This window comes from Dicentrarchus labrax, unplaced genomic scaffold (genome assembly GCF_905237075.1).
Source record: "Dicentrarchus labrax unplaced genomic scaffold, dlabrax2021, whole genome shotgun sequence".
Classification (NCBI taxonomy): domain Eukaryota; kingdom Metazoa; phylum Chordata; class Actinopteri; family Moronidae; genus Dicentrarchus; species Dicentrarchus labrax.
In genome coordinates, this window is record NW_026136718.1 from 16,593,674 (window position 1) to 16,613,688 (window position 20,015).

At 40.2% G+C, this 20,015-nt stretch overlaps 1 protein-coding gene and 1 long non-coding RNA gene across 3 annotated transcripts; one reads left to right on the top strand and one right to left on the bottom strand.

The window, feature by feature from the left end:
* Window positions 1-629: 629 nt before the first annotated feature.
* On the bottom strand, window positions 630-12,290 carry brd2a (bromodomain containing 2a). The gene is made up of 12 exons (XM_051377176.1): window positions 10,505-12,290; window positions 7,203-7,509; window positions 6,396-6,533; window positions 6,006-6,147; window positions 5,690-5,889; window positions 5,040-5,555; window positions 4,748-4,876; window positions 4,430-4,621; window positions 4,051-4,313; window positions 3,458-3,777; window positions 3,084-3,212; window positions 630-2,846 (listed from the first exon to the last, which is right to left on the bottom strand). The coding sequence occupies exons 1-12, from the start codon at window positions 10,534-10,536 to the stop codon at window positions 2,719-2,721; spliced, it is 2,496 nt and encodes an 831-aa protein (XP_051233136.1). The 5' UTR covers window positions 10,537-12,290; the 3' UTR covers window positions 630-2,718.
* A 492-nt stretch (window positions 12,291-12,782) lies between these two features.
* On the top strand, window positions 12,783-15,185 carry LOC127350486 (uncharacterized). 2 transcript variants are annotated; one of them, XR_007880594.1, is made up of 4 exons: window positions 12,783-13,150; window positions 13,379-13,412; window positions 13,755-13,864; window positions 13,968-15,185. It is a non-coding gene; the product is annotated as an uncharacterized LOC127350486 (long non-coding RNA). The 2 variants fall into 2 exon arrangements; XR_007880593.1 differs by having other exon boundaries at window positions 13,755-15,185.
* The last annotated feature ends 4,830 nt before the right edge of the window (window positions 15,186-20,015 follow it).

A 20,015-nucleotide genomic window follows, 5' to 3' on the forward strand; every position in this document is an offset into this window, starting at 1 on the left:
CAGCTGTCCAGGAACCAACGGGGGGAGGTTAGGACAGGCTGCGCAGGAATTACAGGAAGGATCAGCTGTGTTTTCATTGTAGTGACTTAACTTACCAACAACAGAGCGCTGAGGGGGCAAAGTGGGAGATTTACTCTCCACAGAAAGGATTCAGATAAACATGAGTGAAGTTAAATCAACCTGAGTTTAAACTTCCATCAGTCGAACTTAAAAAGGTTAAATAATTTATAACTAATGAGCATCAAGATTTATTTAATTAGATCGACTGGAAATAAGTGTCAGTTTTTACACTTATCTAATATATTTTTAGGATTTTATACTTTTAGGAGTTCTCACTGCAGATTAAGACAATTTACATCATAGAAAAAGGCCAGAAAGTTACTGAAGTTCTGAATTTAAAAAACACAAGTGAGGTTATAATTTAAAATGTCAAGAAAAAGACAAAGAGGAAGAAACAAAGATCTTTTCCTCCGAGAACTGGGTTGAATCTTAAAAACCGTCCCTTGGAGCAATAAACTGTACGTTTGAATACGTCTTCCAACAGTAGATGTCACCGTTTCTCTTCTGATAACGACTTGAATGAGCTCAGAATTACATAATCTGTAAATAAAATATCCCCCAGTCAGTGAAAAGATGAACATGTCTCAGTTTATTTATGTACAGATGTTCAGAGGAAACGATGGAGTCAAGTACAGAGGCATTTAGATTTCTGACAAACTTCAGAAAAGTAAGACTGACAACTGGAGTATTTTGTTTTAGAACAGATCAAATCTGGACAGAAAAAGTTCGACTAAGTTACTGAAGGAAAAACAAAAACATGCTCAAAGATTGAGACTGTAAAATATGTACACTTCTACAATCCTGACAGTTAAAATCTGTGCATATTTCATAGACTTTGACTTAAAAGCGTTTGATTACTTTCAGTATTATGAAAAAAAATCTCCATTCAAATTCCTTCTAAATAAATAATCAGTTTCAAACATACAATACTCCAACCTCAAGCCACAGGCCATTTTAAAAGAACAAAAATGATACACGCCTTTCCTAAATCACAAACTTGTTTAGTAGTACCACCAAACAAACAGTGCATTGTTATCACTCACAACATTAAACCATCTTTTTTTTCTACTGGCTGCTGGATCCCAAAACTCAAAAAGCCACTTTCATGTTATCACCAGCCACAAAACCACAAAAACAAAAACCTGTTTACCTGCCAAAGAGACAAAAGAAGAGAAAATCTCACCGTCCACAACCTAACGTGTATTACTAATGTTTTTAAATCACACAAATAAGTAAACTTAAACAAAACTAACACAGAAAATAAAACGTTCAGCTGCCGTAGATCTCAAAGGCCAAATAGTTTTTAAAAACAAGCAAGTTTTGTCTTTTTTTGTGACACCGTGGTGTAAAGAAGTGATGGGACATCAACCCAAAGTGCTTGAATAAAATATCAAATAAGAAACAGCAAAAAGCTTTTTCTTTTAACTTCAAATAATCAACTCTGGTCAGATGTTTTGTGACTTAAACCCCAAAAGAAATCAAAAGAACCAAGATGGTATTTGGGCACAGGTGAGTGGACAAGACACGTCCTCACAATTTATTAGCAGATTGGTCACAAGAAGAAAAAAAAAAGCAACACGTTTACAGAGAAATGGATGAGAGAGAAAAAAAAAAAGACAGCACACATGGGAACAGAAATATTTACGTATAAACTGATGCGTAACTAGGTCACATTTCTGTACAGTGGCCAACCCTTTCAAACAAGTACATGAGTACACAAGGATGCAGTAAAGTAGTACATGAGTATGCAGATGTTTGTCAGCTCCTCTGTATTGCATGCATTCTGTATTCTACTGAACCAAGGTGCTTCTGCGTGCAGACTGATTTTCAACGCCTGCGTCAAAACTGTGAGGAACTTGTGGTGCCGGATCTCACACTCACACATGTGCATGCAAACACATATGTGACACATTCATACAGACACACACACACAGACACACACACACACACACACACACACACACACACACAGACACACACACACACACACAGACACACACACACACAGACACACAGACACACACACACACACACTCTCTCGTGTTTCCCCTCTACCTTCTGCCACTCAAGAAAAAATCTAAACAAAAACTAAAACACAACTCCGCCCACACCAGTTCATCTTTCCCAGAATGAGGGAATAAATTAGCTCCATAAAATGCTTCTTTATAAAAGAAAAATAGATATTTATATAACTGTACACCTTATCTATACAGCGTAAAGACAGAGAGCACGGAAAGAAGGGAAATTATCTCCAGAAATAAGACAGATTCTGGCTCTAGCACCCTTATCCCTCCAACGCATGCTTCGTTCTCCTTTTTTTTGCAGGAGATGGAGCATCCCTCGCTCTGCCCAGCAACGCCAGTTCTCCAGAGAACGGCAGGACTTTACAATGAGTCTCTTTCTTTCCTTCCATCCTCGACTTTTCTGTGTCCAGGAAGGGACTGGATGAATGAGCTGAGCGCAGGGAAAGCCCCATCTCTCTCTTTCTTTCTTGGTTTGACACTTGTTGAGTCAGACCAGTTCTGCCGAGTGCTGGTCTCGTCTGATCCGTCCTGCGGCTCCATCGTCAGTAGCTCTACTGCAGTTCAGTCCACTTGGTGGGAAGCAAAACGCCCAGGGTCCCGAACAAGACCCTTTCATATGGAAACCCACCGCCCCTCAGCCAGAGTCTGAGTCGCTTGTGTCCGAGGATGAGGAAGAAGAGGATGAAGAAGAGGAGTCTGAGGAGGAGCTACTGGCACTGAGACGTGACGGCTGGGTGTTCTGCTCTGTTGCAGGTTTCTCTGCTGCAGAAAACAAACGCACACAATCAAGAACATGTGAATATTCAGCTCTTACTTTGATTTAGTTAAAACACAAGATTAAACAATCTTATAAAAAATATTTTATCTTTCACTTTTTTGTTGGTGGAGCATTAACATCTGTAGGTGAAAACAAGAGCTTGTAATAAAAAGGAAGGAAACCCTTTTATATTTAATACATTTTACTCTCTGCTCTTTAAGATAGCAGTATGGAGGACTTACGTTTGGTCTTAGGAGGTTTCTTTCCAGAGTTGAGCTGACCACTGACGTCCATCAGCCTCCTCTCCAGCTCCATTTGTTTCTCCAGAGCGAGCTCTTCTCGGGACTTGCCAGCAATGTTGTTTTTACTTGCTGCACACAAACAGACCAGTAACAAAGTCAGTAAGATGTACTGTACTATATTATCAAAGACTTCACTACAACATTTAGATTTTTTTTGTCCTTATGTTCCATTTTTTCTCCTCAAGCATTAATAAATTCTGGATTTTATATTGATTCCCTTTCAGTTTTTACATTAAACCTCTAAGATTTTCTGATCAAAAAAATAAACAAAGTCTTTCAATGATTTTATGATCCCGTCCTTCTATCCTACTAACCGTATGGCTTTCGAGGTTTCTTCCTCAGACACGTCATGACGTATCTCTCGAGCTCCCGCAGTGTTGAAGGCTTCAGTGTCTCAAAGTCTATCTCGATCTCCTCCGGGTTGGTGTCTCGGAGCGAGGGCTCACGGGACTGGATGATGTAAACGACGCGGCCCAGCTTCTCACCGGGCAGCTTGTTGATGTCCAGGCTGAGCTGACGCTTCTCATCATACGACATGGGTGCCGTCTCCTCCTCTTCATCGGAGTCATAATGACTCACTATGGGGTCGTGGACCGGCTGAGGCATGCTAAACGTCATGGCGGCCTTTTTGGATCTGGTAGAAGACGAGAGAGATGGAGGTGTTAAACGATGACAGAGAGAGTTTTCTATTCTAACCCACAAAGCAATGAGACCAAACATAAGACTGTGGTCATTAGAAACAGCAACAAAGCCGGATGGTAATTTTTACTTCCCTAATTCAGTTATTTTAATACAACTCTTACAACAAGTGAATCTGACTTCCTGCTACAGCGACGCCCTTTCCACATTTTCTAAGTGGCCCACATACTTTCAATTCCAACATTATCCAATAGGTGTCAGTACTCACTTGCTCTTGTTGTTTTTCTTGCTTGGTGCCTTCTTTACCGGCACTACAGGACACGCTGCAGCTCGGTTGGGCTTGGGTTTTGGAGTCTTGGTGATCTTGGGGGCCTTGGCCGGTTTAATAGGCGGCAGCTCTTCCTCTACCCTCCGATGCTTCTCTTTTTCTACTTTTTTCTTCTTTTTCTTGTCCTTCTTCTCTTTCTTTTTCTTAGGTTTGACAATGGGGCCCTGGGAGAGTGCAGTGAGCTGCTCGTGTACGGCTTTTAGCTGAAGGGAGAAAGAAAAGCAGGTGAGTCGGTGAAATACTGAGGAAATGATACAGAAAAATTAGGAAACATCACAGCAATGCTACAAAAACACATCTTCGTGAAGTTAGTACAAACCTGTTCCTGCAGCTCTGCCAGTCGGTTTGCCCTCTCCTCCTCAGAGTCAGAGCTGGGGCTGCTCTCGCTCTCCTCACTTTCACTGCTGAGCTCGCTCTCAGATGACGACGATGATGAGGAGGAGGAAGAGGAGGAGCTAGGGGGTGCTGGGGGCTCGTCTGGCATCTTAGCAAAGCAGAACTCAAACACATCCTAAAATAAATAAATAAAAACAGTATGTGAGTGAATTTGATTAAAAACAAATATCACTGATGATTTGAGGCGCAGAATTGAATTATGCTTTTATTACAGATTGAATCAGTGGAATAAGTAAATCACCTGGAGTTTTCTGGCCATTGCCACCACATCATGATCAGGAGGGTTGTACTTGTAGCAGTTGGAGAACATCAGTCTAACATCAGCAGAGAACTGCTGCGAGTCCCGATACTCTCTGCCGTCCATCTTCCTCTAAACACGATAAGAGACAACAGATTTTAGCCAAATACTTTTTTTAAAAAATAAAAAAGGTATCTTCTCTATTCTCTGATATCACAGACGTACTAGTGTTGAAAAAAGAAGAAGAAAACAACACCCTGTTCTGACAAATGTTTACAGTTCTGTCTGTAAGTACCTTGATGGTGCTGAGGTCCATGGGCTGCTTAATGATGTCATGGTAGTCGTGAAGACCAAGTGTTGAGGCATCGACGGGCTTGTAGAACGGCCAGGCGTACGCTGCATGCTTCTTCGACAGCAGCTCCTTCAGGACCCCATTGCAGTAGCGCAGCTGGGGGCTAAGCTTACTGCGGCGCACCGGCGGTGGCAGCATGGAGTCTGGTAGATCCTTCTTGGGGGGCTTGATGGGTCGTCCACTCACTCCTCTCCTGCCCCCAGCTGCTTTGGAACTCATCATCACTGGTCCACAGCCCATACCTAAAGACATGCCCATGCCCATCCCCATGCCCTGGCTGAGGCCTTGGTTCATCCCCAGACTGGAGCTGTGGTCCACCCCCAGAGAAGTTAGAGTGAGCGGGGAATCATGCCCACCACCAAGCCCCAGGCTGATGCCACTGACACCCATGGTGCTCATGATGGGCATGGCTACAGTGGTTGGGGTGGTCGTGTCTGCTTTCCTCTTCACGCCTTTTTTCTGGGGTTGAAAAAAAGGCGAGGAAGAGAGGGTGAGTCAGTGTTTTGTTCCGTCTGTGGTCTTCATTCATTTTATGCAAAATACTGTCAAAATTCTCGTCACACAAGCACAAAATGTCACATGTTAACCATTACCTTGGCAGTGGGCTGTGTGGGAGGCAGACCCGTAATGGTAGGGATGCTTTGTTCAGTATGAAGGGAAGGGGGCATGCTCTTGGTCAAAAGTGTCTGTGGAGGGGTAGAGAGGATGGAGTCGGGTGTTTCCGGGGTGGGAGGTGAGTACACTGACTGAGAGACAGCTGGGACCTGATGAGCTGTTGTCACTCCTCCAGTGACTGCAAGATAGAGGAAAACAGGAGTGAGGCAGATTCACAAAACAAGTATTCAGTTAATTATTTGACTGCAGACTTTTGCATGTCTGGTTTTTGCTTGCAGCTAGTGCTTGCGTTACCTCTGCCTTTTCTTCCAGGTTTGCCTGGTTTGCTCCGTGGAGGGGGAGGAGCAAGCTCTAGCTCCTCCTGGGGCATCTGAGCTACTTTCTGCAGGAATGCCTTCTCCAGAGACTGAGCCATCAGTACTATGTCATCTGTAGGCTACAGGAGATAATGTGGAACACAATTCAATTCAACTTTATTACAGACACATATGTACAATATGTACAACAGTAGAAAGATTAACTTTTATAGTTAAAGTAAAAAACACACTATTTTACACACAATACAATTGTTTTCTCCACAAAGTGAAACTACATTAAAACTAGATTTTACACACAAAAATGTCCAGGGTACCAGCAGTCTTGCCAGAAATGTCTCAGGCTCGTACTCTGTCAAACAAATCTTACCTTGTTATAAATGTAGCAGTTGGTGAACATGGTGTTGAAGTCCTGCATGCATTCACTGGCACTGCGGTAGTAGTTATTTTCAAGTCTCTTCTTAATAGTGCCCATGTCCATGGGAGTTTTGATGATCTTATGATAGTCCTGGGGGGAGAGAGAGACACTCTCAGGACAAGAAACAGTACATTTACTATACTACATCTCAAAATACTTTTAGCCATACCATTAAAAGGCATAATAGGAAAATACCTCTTAAGACAAGCTGATGACTTGGATAATTGGCCACAAATCGGTTTGAAGAACTACTTTTAACATGTATATAAAAAACAATATTATCAGATTTAATTAGGTTAATCGTAACACCTGTCTCTACCTGTTGTAGATGGATGCAGACCAGAGAGAAAATGTAATTGTAAATATGGTAATATAATGTCTTATGTTTTTATTATGTAATGAACACCAATTTATTTGTTAATTACTTTTAAATTGTGTTTTCACTCTTATCCATGTATGTGCTTCTATTTCCACAATAATGGATATTTGCAAGTATGCATACATAAAGTTCTAATATATTTATTTTCAATATTTTTCATTTTCTAAAATTAATCTTGTTAAAATGTTGATCCTGGCTGGGAGTGAAAGGTATTAGAGAACTTTTTAAGGAGCTGGTGAAAGCTTAGTTAAATAAAAAACCTGTTGTCTCTTCCTGTAAGCCTGCGTACTGGGACACATTGTTTAAACTGTTGGATAGGAGTGAGGTTGTAGAAATAAGAATGGTCCCTCCTATAGACACATTTCCAATTTCACACTCACAGGCAGGTTGAGCTTTGCTGCATCTACAGGTTCATGGAAGGGCCAGGCAAAGTGGTGCCTCCACAAAGATTTGAGCAGGACTTTTTGTAGGAACTGAAGCTGGTTGGTCATCCTCCCCTGTCGGTTGGGGTCTTTCACCGGAGGCTGTGGGGGTCCCGAATGGGCCATCAGATTGAGAGGGGGCATCCCAGGACTCTCAAAGCCCTCATAGAGCAGTGAAGGTTTTCGGATGCGTTTTCCAGCTGTGCCAGAACCCTGGTCCATCGATGTGACTCCCATTATGCCAACCTCAACCCCGACATGGGAGCTGTAGAAAGTAGGTGAAAGACCAATTAACTATTTGGCATGAGTTGTTATGATGCCAAGACAAGAGGTGGTAGTAAACTAGATTTTACTTGTCTCCCATGTTGATGAAGATTTGCTCTTAACCTCAACATCTCACAATTGTTGACTTTAAAATGGCCAACTAATATTCTGTGTCTGTTTGTTTAATATGAACTGTCTAATTAATGAAGCCAGGTACACTGCCTGCATGTGCCGCAACTCAAAATGGGACATAAGACTTTACTCTTCGCCTCTATTTTGGATTATGCATCTATGACTATATAACTCTTAACCATATAAACAGAAATATCAAGATGAACTTAAGTTATTAAGTTATGTTCCTCTCTCATCGTTTCATCCTAACAATAATAATGATCTCCTGTTGGTATACATTGTACGTTATCCTATCAAACTATTAATCCTGTTTACCCTACTGCACACTAACAAGCACATAGCGTGGAGTAAATCCCTTCACAAGGCGTGCATAGTCAGTCATATAAACATTACTCAGTCTGACTTGGAATATCCTCCTGCTAAATCAGCACTCCCAGTCCCAGGAGAACAGGCATGACTACCACTTCCTCTTGGTGACTATGCCATCAGAGACGCCACCCACATTTCCCTGTAGGGAAAAAAAGGCTTTCCCAAAGGATTGTGGGTGGAGTTTCAGTGGACGTGCTACAGCAACAAGAGGTCTATGCTAGAGTTTTCCAACAGTAATGTCCATAACATTCCCTGAAATGTGCAGTATTGTCTGAAGCTGGTTTACTACCCAGCGCTGTAGCACGCTAATGATTGACAAACATCCTGCAGTGCTGCACACTCGTCACACCATCAGTAGAACTGGGCCTCTGTTGGCCACTGCAACTTGTAGAATTAATGGGTAGTTTCCACAGGGAGTTAATGCTGAATGAGTCAGGGGCTCAGTTGGCCTTTAAAACTGCTGTAACCTGGAATTTGCAGCTTAAATCAACAGCAGGACTTCCTGCTAACTTCTGACTAACCCCATCAATAAAAACAAATATGGACTAAGAATATGTAGAAAATCACTTAATACCTAGGAAGACTGTATCTAATATTATCCAGATGTCATAACCACATCAACTATGAAACAACACCCCCACCCCTTCCGACACAACAGCATTCAGCCAAAGGAGACAGCCACCGACAATCAAGTGCAACACAATACAGCGAGAGAAACCACACAAATCCTGTGGAATACACTTCCTTGTATGTATTTGCACATTATTAAGACTAAGAGGGAAGCAATGCTAAAAAACTATGGGCTCAAATTCACACATCAGTACCACTTTAAGAGGATACAAATGAACACTATTGAAATGCCCCACCCGACTGAACAACTGGAGTTACTTACTGCACATACTAGAATTGCTGCAGTGCTACATTATGCTTGTGCCTCACACGGCACTCAAATTCTCCAATAATAACCAGTTACTTGCTGACAGTGGAGGGTATGTGCTCGGATGTGCAAAAAATATACACCTATTTCACAAATTAATGCATTTCCTCCATTAAAAAACAGTCCTGTCATGTTTAATGTAAAAGGACCATCCTCTCTCGCTGTCATCAACCGAATGAACTCACCGTAGCACATCTCCTCTGGACTATTAACACTGCAAAACAAAACTTACTTAAGATCAAATATGGGCATTTAAGGCCATCTACTTATCGTCTGTTGTCATTAGTTTACATTAACACTGTTGCACACACCATTTTATGTTTTTATTTCCAAGTGGCCTTGAGGCAACTAGTGTTAAGTATTACTGTGCCTGCATTATGCAGTAAATGGGGTGACCCATTGGGGCAGGTGCATAACATTTTGTATCCTACAACATTATTTCTACACAATTCAATAAAAATATTTAAGCTACAATATAATGGTAAAGCCTCACTGCAGCAGTGCGGCGATAAATTAATGTATGCTATTATCTATTAATAGTTTATGATAAAGCAATTCTCGTTTTGAATGATACAACTTTTGGAAACACATTTGACAGTTAGTGTACTTTATTATTAAAAAATGAAAGTAATCATGTACAAAAACATTAACAACACTAAACAAAAAAACATCGTTTAATGTTAGGTGTAAATTGGATAGACAAATAAATATATGAGTAAAATGCGGTATGCGTGCCGGAGGGGGAAAAACAAAAAACAAGAAACTGAGTACAGTGGAGTTATAAGTAAACAAATAATTTACCACTTTTATTAGTTTATAAGTTGTTCCCTATCTGAGTGACACTGTAACCAGGCAACCAAATGAAACACCCAACACATGGATAGCGTTAGCCCTGCGCGCTACAACACCGGTGATCACAACAACCCCTGACCGTCACATGGCTACAATAACAACCGGACGACACCGACAATAATGCCGGTCCGGACCGCGCTCGTCTGGACTTTAACCTTACGCCAACTTATAAAAACACTAATTTAGCTAATAAAACCCGCCAAAACTACTCCGTCGCATCAGTAACCAGTACACATAATAGCGTTACAACCCGCTGGAGGTGTTAATGAACCCGTTATTGGACCGCTGAGGTCAGAACTCTTACATTAATTTAAATGGACGCTGGTCGGGCTGCTGTTGCTACAGAAACAAGCTTCGGGCTGAGAAGCTAATGCTAGTCATGCTAGCACCAACTGCCAGGCAGCAGGAGAGAGAGAGAGAGCGGCCAACGGCTCCGAAGATGGCGCCGGCGTAGTGCGAACAACAGTCGCAGCTTGTTACAAACCACAAACCCATTTTATTTCCTTAAACGTGAATTTCGCTTCTAATCCCATTTAACGACGCGAAAGCAACTTCTTCCTTCATTCAGTGTCCGTTTCTCTCTTCCACTCGCATTACAGCAAACACAGGCTGCCAGCAACGGTATTTTGAAGGAAAAAAATTCATGACAAATGTTTACAATTTTCCCTCTGATGGAAAGCTGAGAGTCAATTTTACCGGTAGATACCTGTCAAGGAGCGGGTTAAGAGCCATATCCATCAGGATGGATCCGGATTCTGTTTTTTAGCTAGACTCAGACCTGGATCCGTCTCTGCTCGTCAGTTGTCTCCGCTCCCCGCCACGGTCAACTCCTTTAATCTGCTTCGTTGAAATGGCGACGATGCGACTACACCCGTTCTTATATAGACCAACCTCTCACCCTATTGGATAAACGCCCTCAGAGCGTCCACGCCCTCGGAGTTCCTATTGGCTGCTGACGATGTCCGTCAAAGTCACCACACCCCTTCATACTGATGTCTCCCTGCCAATCTTTCGGGCCAACCTATTCGCAAGTTTCTGCTGTCAATCAAGACAACGGCTCAATCCTATTGGCCGAGGCGACACAGTGTTCCCGAAGCGCGGCCTGTAACTGGTTCCTCAATGTAATCCTGTACAGAACGCGAGGCCACCGAGGCCACCTTCCTCCTCATCATATTACATTACGTCAACGTGTGCAAAGCGACGGCTCTGATTGGTCAATACGGTCGTAACGCGGGCTTCCAGGGTAAATACCAAGAAGCCTATTGGTTCTCCCGCCGGGTCACGCGCACCCCTCAAGAGCAAAGAGCCTCTCCCACGAGCTCGCTGCTTTCTGGATATCCGCATTTCTGTCTTCTAGAAGAGGCGCACCGCCGCCATCTTTAAGTACAGTGACACAGAGGATTATAACAAATATTCACGATGAGAAAAAGGTTAAACGTCGACAACAAATAAAAAACACGCTTCATATTTCGCCTGTGAACACAAACTGAAGTGAGCAGCGTTCAATCTGCGGCAGGTTGAGGTCAACAAACCCAACAAGGCCTCAATGGCTCAGAAACAACAAAGTAATAATAGGATTAAATCCAAGTTTACAATTATAACTGAATGTAATACGGTGAAGGACGTTCCTCCTATTTACTTAAAAAGGAACAATTAAAAAAAGCCTGTTAGAGTATTAACTACCGCCCAGCCACTGAATGACACAGCAGTTTTCCTCACTGACCTCAAACTCCATTTGATTAAAGTAAAGTCTGTTTTCAGCCAAACTCAACCAAACAATCACACTAACAATTAAACAATGACCCTAATTAACATTAAAGCTCAATGAAATCACCAAGAAACTCTTATATGGGTCTGAAAATACAGAAAACAGAGCCTGACCTTTAAGTATCTACAGAGAGAATAAAATAAACCCATTGTAAAAAAAAATCCTACAATTAGAAAAGATTACCAAATGAGAAAATCACTATTTGATATATTTAAAAAACGACCGACCCTAAACAAATTCAACAATCACACAAAATGGTTACCTAACCACATGCGCCCATCCCCCACACCAAGGTTACATATTCTCCACAATGTCACTCAAATAAACGACCGAAAGTAACATTATATCATCACAACATGAAACAGTACTAAAGTTGTTCTTTAACTTTACGCTGTAAAACAAAGTAGATTGTTAAAATTGTTAAAGTTAAATGATCAAAAGAAGAAAAAAAAAAAAACAACAACAAAGAAATAAATATTTTCAAAGTATGAAATAAAAAAAAAAAAACCTTGAATTTAAAACAAACACAAATGTCGACTGGTAAATCCCAAAATAATGCGGAACCTTTCTTCAAATAATCTTCTTGTCTTCCACCTCGATACTTTTTAACCAACACATTTCCCTCAGACATGTCCGCCTTGTTGCCCCACTCCCTGCGCCGGGTGGGGGAGGGTGGGGGAGGATGGGGGAGGGGAGTCATGTGATGGAGTCCGAGCGCACTGTTTATCCAAACTTGAACACGTGGCATTCCTCAGAAATCCGCAGATGAAACGTCTCCACGAGGTTTCCTTTCCTACAATAACAATAAAAACACACACCCTCCGCATTCACATCCTGGGATTTATACACAGTTTAGGCTCGGATGTGCAGATAAAGTTGGCAGAATATCCGAACAAAGACATACTTTGGACCGGACTTGGCTCGCTCCGATTGGTCCTGCTTTAACCACGTGACGAAACCGATTATTAGTGCTATTGATCGCGTTATTTCCCAAACTTCCTCTATTGTAATCCGTTTATGTTCGTATTAATCCTTCACAGCTCATCTGAGGCTTCCCAGTTTCTCTCAAAAGAACCAGGAATGTCTTTTTCTTTTTGTCCAGATGACGATTGCTGTCGATCTCGGTGTATGGCGCAACACGAAGCACTGCGCATGCGCTCCTGCCGTGAAGACGCATTGCCTGCGATGCACTGGGAATGCGAGAGGCTGATCTAAGAGCAGTTTCGTGTTTTTGTTCGCATGTTAAATGCGGAGATTGTGCATTGAGTGTTCCCTGGAAAGGAGGTGGGATTCAGCTGCAGGCGGACAAGTGTTGGTTTCCAGATTAAAGCAGGAAGAAGGAGATTAACACACAGAGGCCTCATGTTTTGTGCTTTATGTTTTTGAATTAGAGAGGCCTTTCAGTAGAGAATATTGTATTATTTGTTCAATTAGAAGTGATTTATCTATCCATCCATCTATCAAGAGCATTATTTAGCCTTATTTAAAATAATAAGACTGATCTCTGCATTTCTTTAAAAAAAAACTTCAACTAATAAACTACACACAAAACACCACCTTGAGTTGGAGAACAGTTGTTAAAAGGTGAATGCTGTATGACTAATTTACTACAAACTGTTGTTATCTCAAAATGTATCCTTAAGAAACTTAACTTTTAGTGTTTTGCAATCTTTAGCACATCGATTGAAAATTGAATTGCTCTCTTTTTTGCTTTGAATATTGTATATGAATTTGATTATATCACTTATTTAATTATGCATTTGCCATGTCAGACTATACATTACTGACCAGATGTTTTTATTGGTATTCCAGGTTTGGTTTCTGTCATACTGCCCACTGTCTGCAGGTAATAATGTATGTGTGGATGGAGGTTTGTGTTGTTATGGATTCCTGGGATGGAGTAAACACACCAACAACATAAACAATATGTATAAAGTTGTATAACAATAAACTGAGTTTTAACTGAATGGGATTGAGTGTAGGCTGTTAGGTGTTGTTGTGTAGCCTATATTTTTTGTAGAGGACATTGAGATATTATTCCTGTTTTCTATTATTTGTATTTCTATTCTTCTCACCATATATGAATCAATAAAAGCCTGACTAAGAATTGTAATTGTTCCCAAAAAGGGAAATTTGTGGGCGAGTCAAACATTGCTGATCATTCACTGATTTGCAAACCTTTTGTCAGGAAGCAGACTCCAACCTGAATATCCAGGAACATCCATGTAGACGGGAGAACTGGAAGGAGGGAGGGGTTGTTGGATTACGTCAGAATCAGCCATCTCTGACTCATCAGCGGTGCTTTTTCTCTCTTTCACACACACACACACACACACACACACACACACATACACACACACACACACACCACCTCCTGTGTGTTACTCTGTTTTTTTTTCAGTGCTTGGCTGCATCAGCTCGTCACATGATGACAATCAGTCCAGCAATGGTTGCCAAGGAAGCTCTCTCCCTCACAACGCCTCAGTCCTGAGTCATCCGTTGCCAGTGTTTTACAGATCCACACTGACCTGATTCAGCGTTGACTCCGAACTCCAGGATCACAGATTGCTTTTATGGTGTTTGCATAAGCCTGGTGTTATAAATAGACTGTAAATGTATTCTGAGTCTTACATATTTTGTATGGTTGTTGTGTTTGCACAACTCTGTAGATCTACAACTCTGCCTCAGTCTATTCATTTTCTCCCACTATGGCGGGCAAGCCTTCCTTAGCAACAACAGTCTCTTTGACAACTGATGCAAGCAGCAGTTTTCAGACACAGAAGACGCACTGTGCCTTTAAGGTTCCTATTCAGTAGTGTTGTTGCGTTGTCGCCTCATGAACATCACATTATCTCTGAAAAATTATCAATTGCAGCAGACTTTCATCTCAGCCACACACACGCACACATTTACTATCAGCTCACATTATCTCTGCTCATTTTTTCAACATGCAATCACAGTATTTGGCACTAGCATGCTGATCGTTCCTATTCCCAGCTATTTACATTTGCATCCCAGTGTGTTACTGTTTGCTTTACAAAGCCTGTGCTCAAAAACACACCTGTATTGTTTTCTCTTGTGTTCTGTTGTTACTGAAAATGTCTCTTATATTTAATTTCCTGTTTAGTTGCATTGAGTCCTTTCCAAAAAAAGTTTATTTTTCATTTACAGCAGCATTTACAGTATCCAATGAGATTTTAAGTTGCATGAGTGCATTTGTATTGTAGCATGAGCAGTCCTAGTTGGTACCAAATAAGTTGTATTATTTATTTATTACATGTGGCATTTCAAAATATCAATAAACAATGGTCAATGATATTTTGTTATACACTAACTACACTAAAAAGAAAAAAGAAGAACACCTCTCTCTTGGTGGTAGTGTTTTAAGAACCAGTTTGGAAAGAAATTGCTTCCTTTCACAAAGTGGTCACTGCTGTTTGTTTGCATTTGTAGAATGGTGACCATTTACTGTGTTGCACTTTAAATCATAGATGGGCATAGAGATCCAAAAATCTACAGGTTACCAATCAAAGAAAGTGAAATTCAGTTAACTTTTGTTAGACCCATAATATGGATTGATAAACTGACTTTTTATGTTACTAAAAAAGGCAAGCACTTTTGTTCTGCTTATGGTCACATTTTTTTATTTCATTTTGAACTGATGCTTTTCTTGAGGTAATATAGAGATAAAGAGTGGCGATGAATTTGAAAACCAAAGCTGATGCGCAGTTTGAAGAAGGTAACTAACCAAGTCTGGGAAAACAACAGCTGCTAAATTATGCAGTCATGCAAACTGAGTTGTAAATGTGTGAACCTGAGTAGGGACACTTCATTATACTCTCAAAAAAGGGAGCAGGGACTCCAAGGTGAGTGATTTCCATCTGAATAGAGGTGGACTTTCTCCTCCAGAAGGTTGGTGGAGAGAGGGAGAGAGCAAATCTAAAAAATAAAAAGGTTAGCAATGCTGTGATCAGTGTTTTATACATAAAATGTATAATGTGATTGTGTTCAGGCAGAAACTGTGCACCACACAAACCAGCTACAGGACAGGAAAAGCTGCTACAGATAAAATCAACAAAGATGATCACTGACATGAAACAAGATTAAGATTAACATGCTTCCTAATCCTATATGTGTAATCTCTTTTGTAGCATATGTCTCTGAGTTTTAGTAGTTGTGTTAGAAGGGTGTAGCTGTTATGTACTGCATGTGTATGCATTTTATTTAATAGTGCAACAATAACCACAATAGCATCAAAAGAAAGAAACAAAAAAATAGAAAGTAAGAGAAAGAGAGAGATGCAAGGGAGTGCAAGACAGCAACAGGCGCGGGAGAGAACTCTGTGTGTGTGTGTGTGTGTGTGTGTGTGTGTGTGTGTGTGTGTGTGTGTGTGTGTGTGTGCAGACACACACAAACAACTGGGCTCAGGTGTGACAGTCGGGCTTGTCATCCCATTGTGCCTCCTCTCCCCGCCTGTTTGTCTCTCCCACAGAACGATGTGCAAAACAATCAGGGAGCCAACCTATCAAAGTGTCTACTGCTGTAACTGGCAGGATTATTCTCTGTATCCAGACTGCTTAAAGATATAAGTGCAATAGAATATAAAATGTCCTTTTCAAATTTTTTTGGACAAAATAGTTTCCCTCTGTATTAAACAGATGAATATGGTGCTATTTTTTTTTAACTTTAAGTCTTGATTACTCATATGAAAGTGAATCTGAGAGTCTTTCCTCAAACAGAACAGAAATCTAATATTTTCGGGACCTTTATGTTTTTGTTGTTTGAAAAACCACAACCTGTTAAAAATAAAAGTATCTGTATAATATATATATATGTATGAAAACAAAGTGTATAATTACATAAAATATATAATTATACATATTATATATATATTATAAATGTCTGTACTATCATTAATCAAATAAAATAAAATAAACTACAATTCAGTGTCAGCACAGAGGAAGTTAATCATTGTATATTATGCAGTTGTCAATAGGAAAGTCAGTGAGACAAAATATGAGCCAGGTGCAGCAACCATGCAGTTGATTGGATCAGGATTTAGCAGACATTGTCAAATACTGCTTCTGAGAAAACAGATTATCTAAAACCTTGTCCCAGATCCAAGATTGCTTTTAATTAAGGATGATCTTATGATTGGAGATTAGTCCTTATTAGTAACAGCATGATAAAGGGGATGAGTTACATTATACTGATCATCTAATATTGTCCTATAAGAATATTAAAGTAAAACATAATTTTTATTAGCATTATTTATAGCAGAAGATGTGTGTGAGCTCTAAAAGGCAGCAGTAACCTGGTCTTCTGTTCTAATGTGCCATCTACTGACCACTCCACGTTACTAACTTTCAGGTTATTGAAATATGTTGTGTTATGTCGCCACCTGGTGGTCACTAAACTGCAGCTCAGCAAGGACGATTAAGTGCTTGATTAAGTCAGTCTCCATTAGTTTTAGACTACATCTTAACACAGGAACAGGATTGTGGATTCTGTTCCACATCAATTACATTTTTTAATGGTCAATATGAACAAGAGGAATGATTACAACTGTTTCCATATTAATATGGAAACCGACTTCAACTATTCTAGTTAAGGTTGTCATAAACTATGTATCTTTTAATATGATTACATACATATACATGGTTCCTCCTTTTTTATTTTATATTTTTCCTGTAACTTATTCCCATCTATCTATCAAGAGATAGACAGTAAAGGGGTAGAGAGAGAGAGAGGATGACACACAACACAGGGTCACAGACCAGACCCGGTACATGGGCCTCCAGCTCCACCAGGCGAGCCACAGAGGCACCAAAGTTTCTCTTAATTTAACATAAAACAAACAGTGTGGGTGATCCCAATTGGTCCTCTTTGCATAGATATTGGATTAATTTTTAAGAACAAATAAGTACAAGTTTTTTGCAATATCAGGCTGAACAGGAAATACTGAACATTAACAAAAAGAAATTTGATGCTCCACATATCCAGTTTTATTGAGAGTGTTAATCGTATAATTTAGCTTTGGGTCTGCTGAAGTGCCCATGAGTATGACCTGCACCTTCTTGACTCTGTCCTTTGACCTCCTCTTAACATATTTCTAATTGTAAACATCTATCCTTTCATGACTGAAGAGAGAAAACAAAGAGAGCATAAGTGCTAATGGGTCCTGGTGTAGTGCTCAACAGGTGGTCTAGTAGAGGTCATGTTATTATTGTGTTTTGTAGATGATGTCATCCAGTGGGTTTCCCTCACTCACCAGAATGGTAAACAGCAAAATCTAAGTCTTTAAATGCATTTATACAAACACTTTCATACTTAGTAAAATGTGAACAGAAGTTATAGTAAAAGTTGGCACCAGCTCTACCAGGTGTCCCGTGCTATGGGTTTGGGTCTGTGGCCCTTTGCTGCATGTACAAAGAGCTACAGACTTTCATAAAGATTTACACAATGACACAAAAACAAGGTCACATCAAATAGGTTATTTGTTTTAAACTCTTAAACCCTGATTTTACCATAATCTTTAAAGGCAACTGGCAAGTCATGTGCCAAAAATGAAATAAAAAGACTATGCAATGGATAATTATAATTTTTCCATTACCGCCCTGATAATATGGGTTTACAGTATACAGTATATACTTTCAATAAATAGCTGGAACAAGCTGATACAGAATACATATGTCATACTGTCAAACAGTGTCATGTATTACATGAAATCTACATATTTTAGATGTCTGATGCATATTTTTAGAATTTAATATGGACTTCATGTATAGGGCACATTTATCCAAAGTGCTTTAAAATTTTGCCTTTTGTTCATCCATTAACACACACTCATATAAAGCAGTTAAGTGTCTTACCCAAGGACACTCTGGAGGACACACAGGAGGAGCTGGGGAGCAAACTACCATAAGACAGCTGGTGTCTCTGGGTACTTTGGGACCTTGGCTTGTAAATCTGCACAATACAGCATGTTTGAAGTGAGTTATATATATATTGATTGTTCTGAAAGAACTGCTAGGGTTCAAAATAATTGTATTATTACATTATACCATGTTACATAATGTTATCCCAATATAGTTTAATGCATTTTATTCATTTCTTATTTTATCCCACTTGGGGGCACTCGAGATCTATTTGTATCTTCTACAAAAGGCAGCCAGCTTACAATTGCCTGTTCACCAGACTGAGGAGTTACAGGAAATCACATGGTTGCCTGGTTGCACCATGAAAATGAGATAAACACTTGGGGTGCTGTTGCTCTTTTTTTTTTTTTTTATCACAACTCTATTTTTAGTAAACTATGTCCCTCTCCTGCCATGCTGCTACACTGCTGAGGTTGTGGGAATCTGACAGTTGTGTTGTAAGCTTGAACCTCTGAATCACTGTTATTTATCTATTTATCTACTACTTATCACACTACAGTGTGGTGAGAAAGACTATAACTGAATTTAGACTGTTTCCCCCCCCTCAACTTGCTAGTTTTCTGTCCCTGTTAAAGAGTATATGAACAAGATAATGAAGTCTCAGTATTTTTTAATCTTCTGCTAAAATATACAGATATTTTGTGAATCTGTCTCTTTGTTAAAATTCACGTGGCCCTCAGATGTTACTGTCACCTCCGCACCTAAAAGCATGTGGTTTCATGTGGATCTACACTCTCCACCAGACTTCCCACAACACAAAACCCACACTTCAAAACTGAAAATACTGCTACAAAACACTGTTGCATAACGATACTGCTTAAACCTACTTCTCCAACCATGGTGGTTAATGTGGCTAAGGGTGTTTTATTTTTAATTTTTATTTGCACTAGATGGCAGTCAAGAGCTATGGTTTCACCTTCTGCTGGAGACGTTTGAGAATCCCCTAATTTACCAGTCTGCTCTACCAGGCAAACAGTTTACAAGAAATCACATGCCCATTGGTGAAAGCGCCAAAAAACACCAACTACCAGGGGCGCTGTTGTGCTACCTTAAAGGCTTTATCACAGATTAGGGTTGTAATGTTTGTTAAGCTGACATAAGATCAGTTTCTATTCGCCCAATTTTACTCTCCAAAGTTAAAAACAGACACCAGATCAGCATTTCCGTATAACTATTGTTCATAAGACCGGGACTTCCCTCAACTGGTCATGTGTTGTGTATTTGATTAGGTTTTTTTTTTTATGTATGATTAACTGAGGAAACCACACATTAACTGCTTGATGCCTGGAAGAAATCTGACAGACTGCAGTAAATGTTGCAACTGCTACACGCCCCAAGGGATATTAGGGGATTCACAAACTGAGAGTGGGGGTTTACCTGCTATGAAATAATACAAAAGCTCTCTGGCTCCGTTAAGAATTACTGCATAGTTGAACAGTAAAACAGTATATCCAAAATATGTAACACATCCAAATCGCTTTATTCTCCAAGATCAGTAATTAAACATGATT

Excerpts from the sequence above, each read along its gene's own strand:
- brd2a (XM_051377176.1), bottom strand. The coding sequence starts at position 10,536 with ATGGATATGGCTCTTAACCCGCTCCTTGACAG. Across the intron at positions 6,148-6,395 it reads ACTGCTACATTTATAACAAG|CCTACAGATGACATAGTACT; the intron begins GTAAGATTTGTT and ends TATCTCCTGTAG. Across the intron at positions 4,314-4,429 it reads TGGCAGAGCTGCAGGAACAG|CTAAAAGCCGTACACGAGCA; the intron begins GTTTGTACTAAC and ends TTCTCCCTTCAG.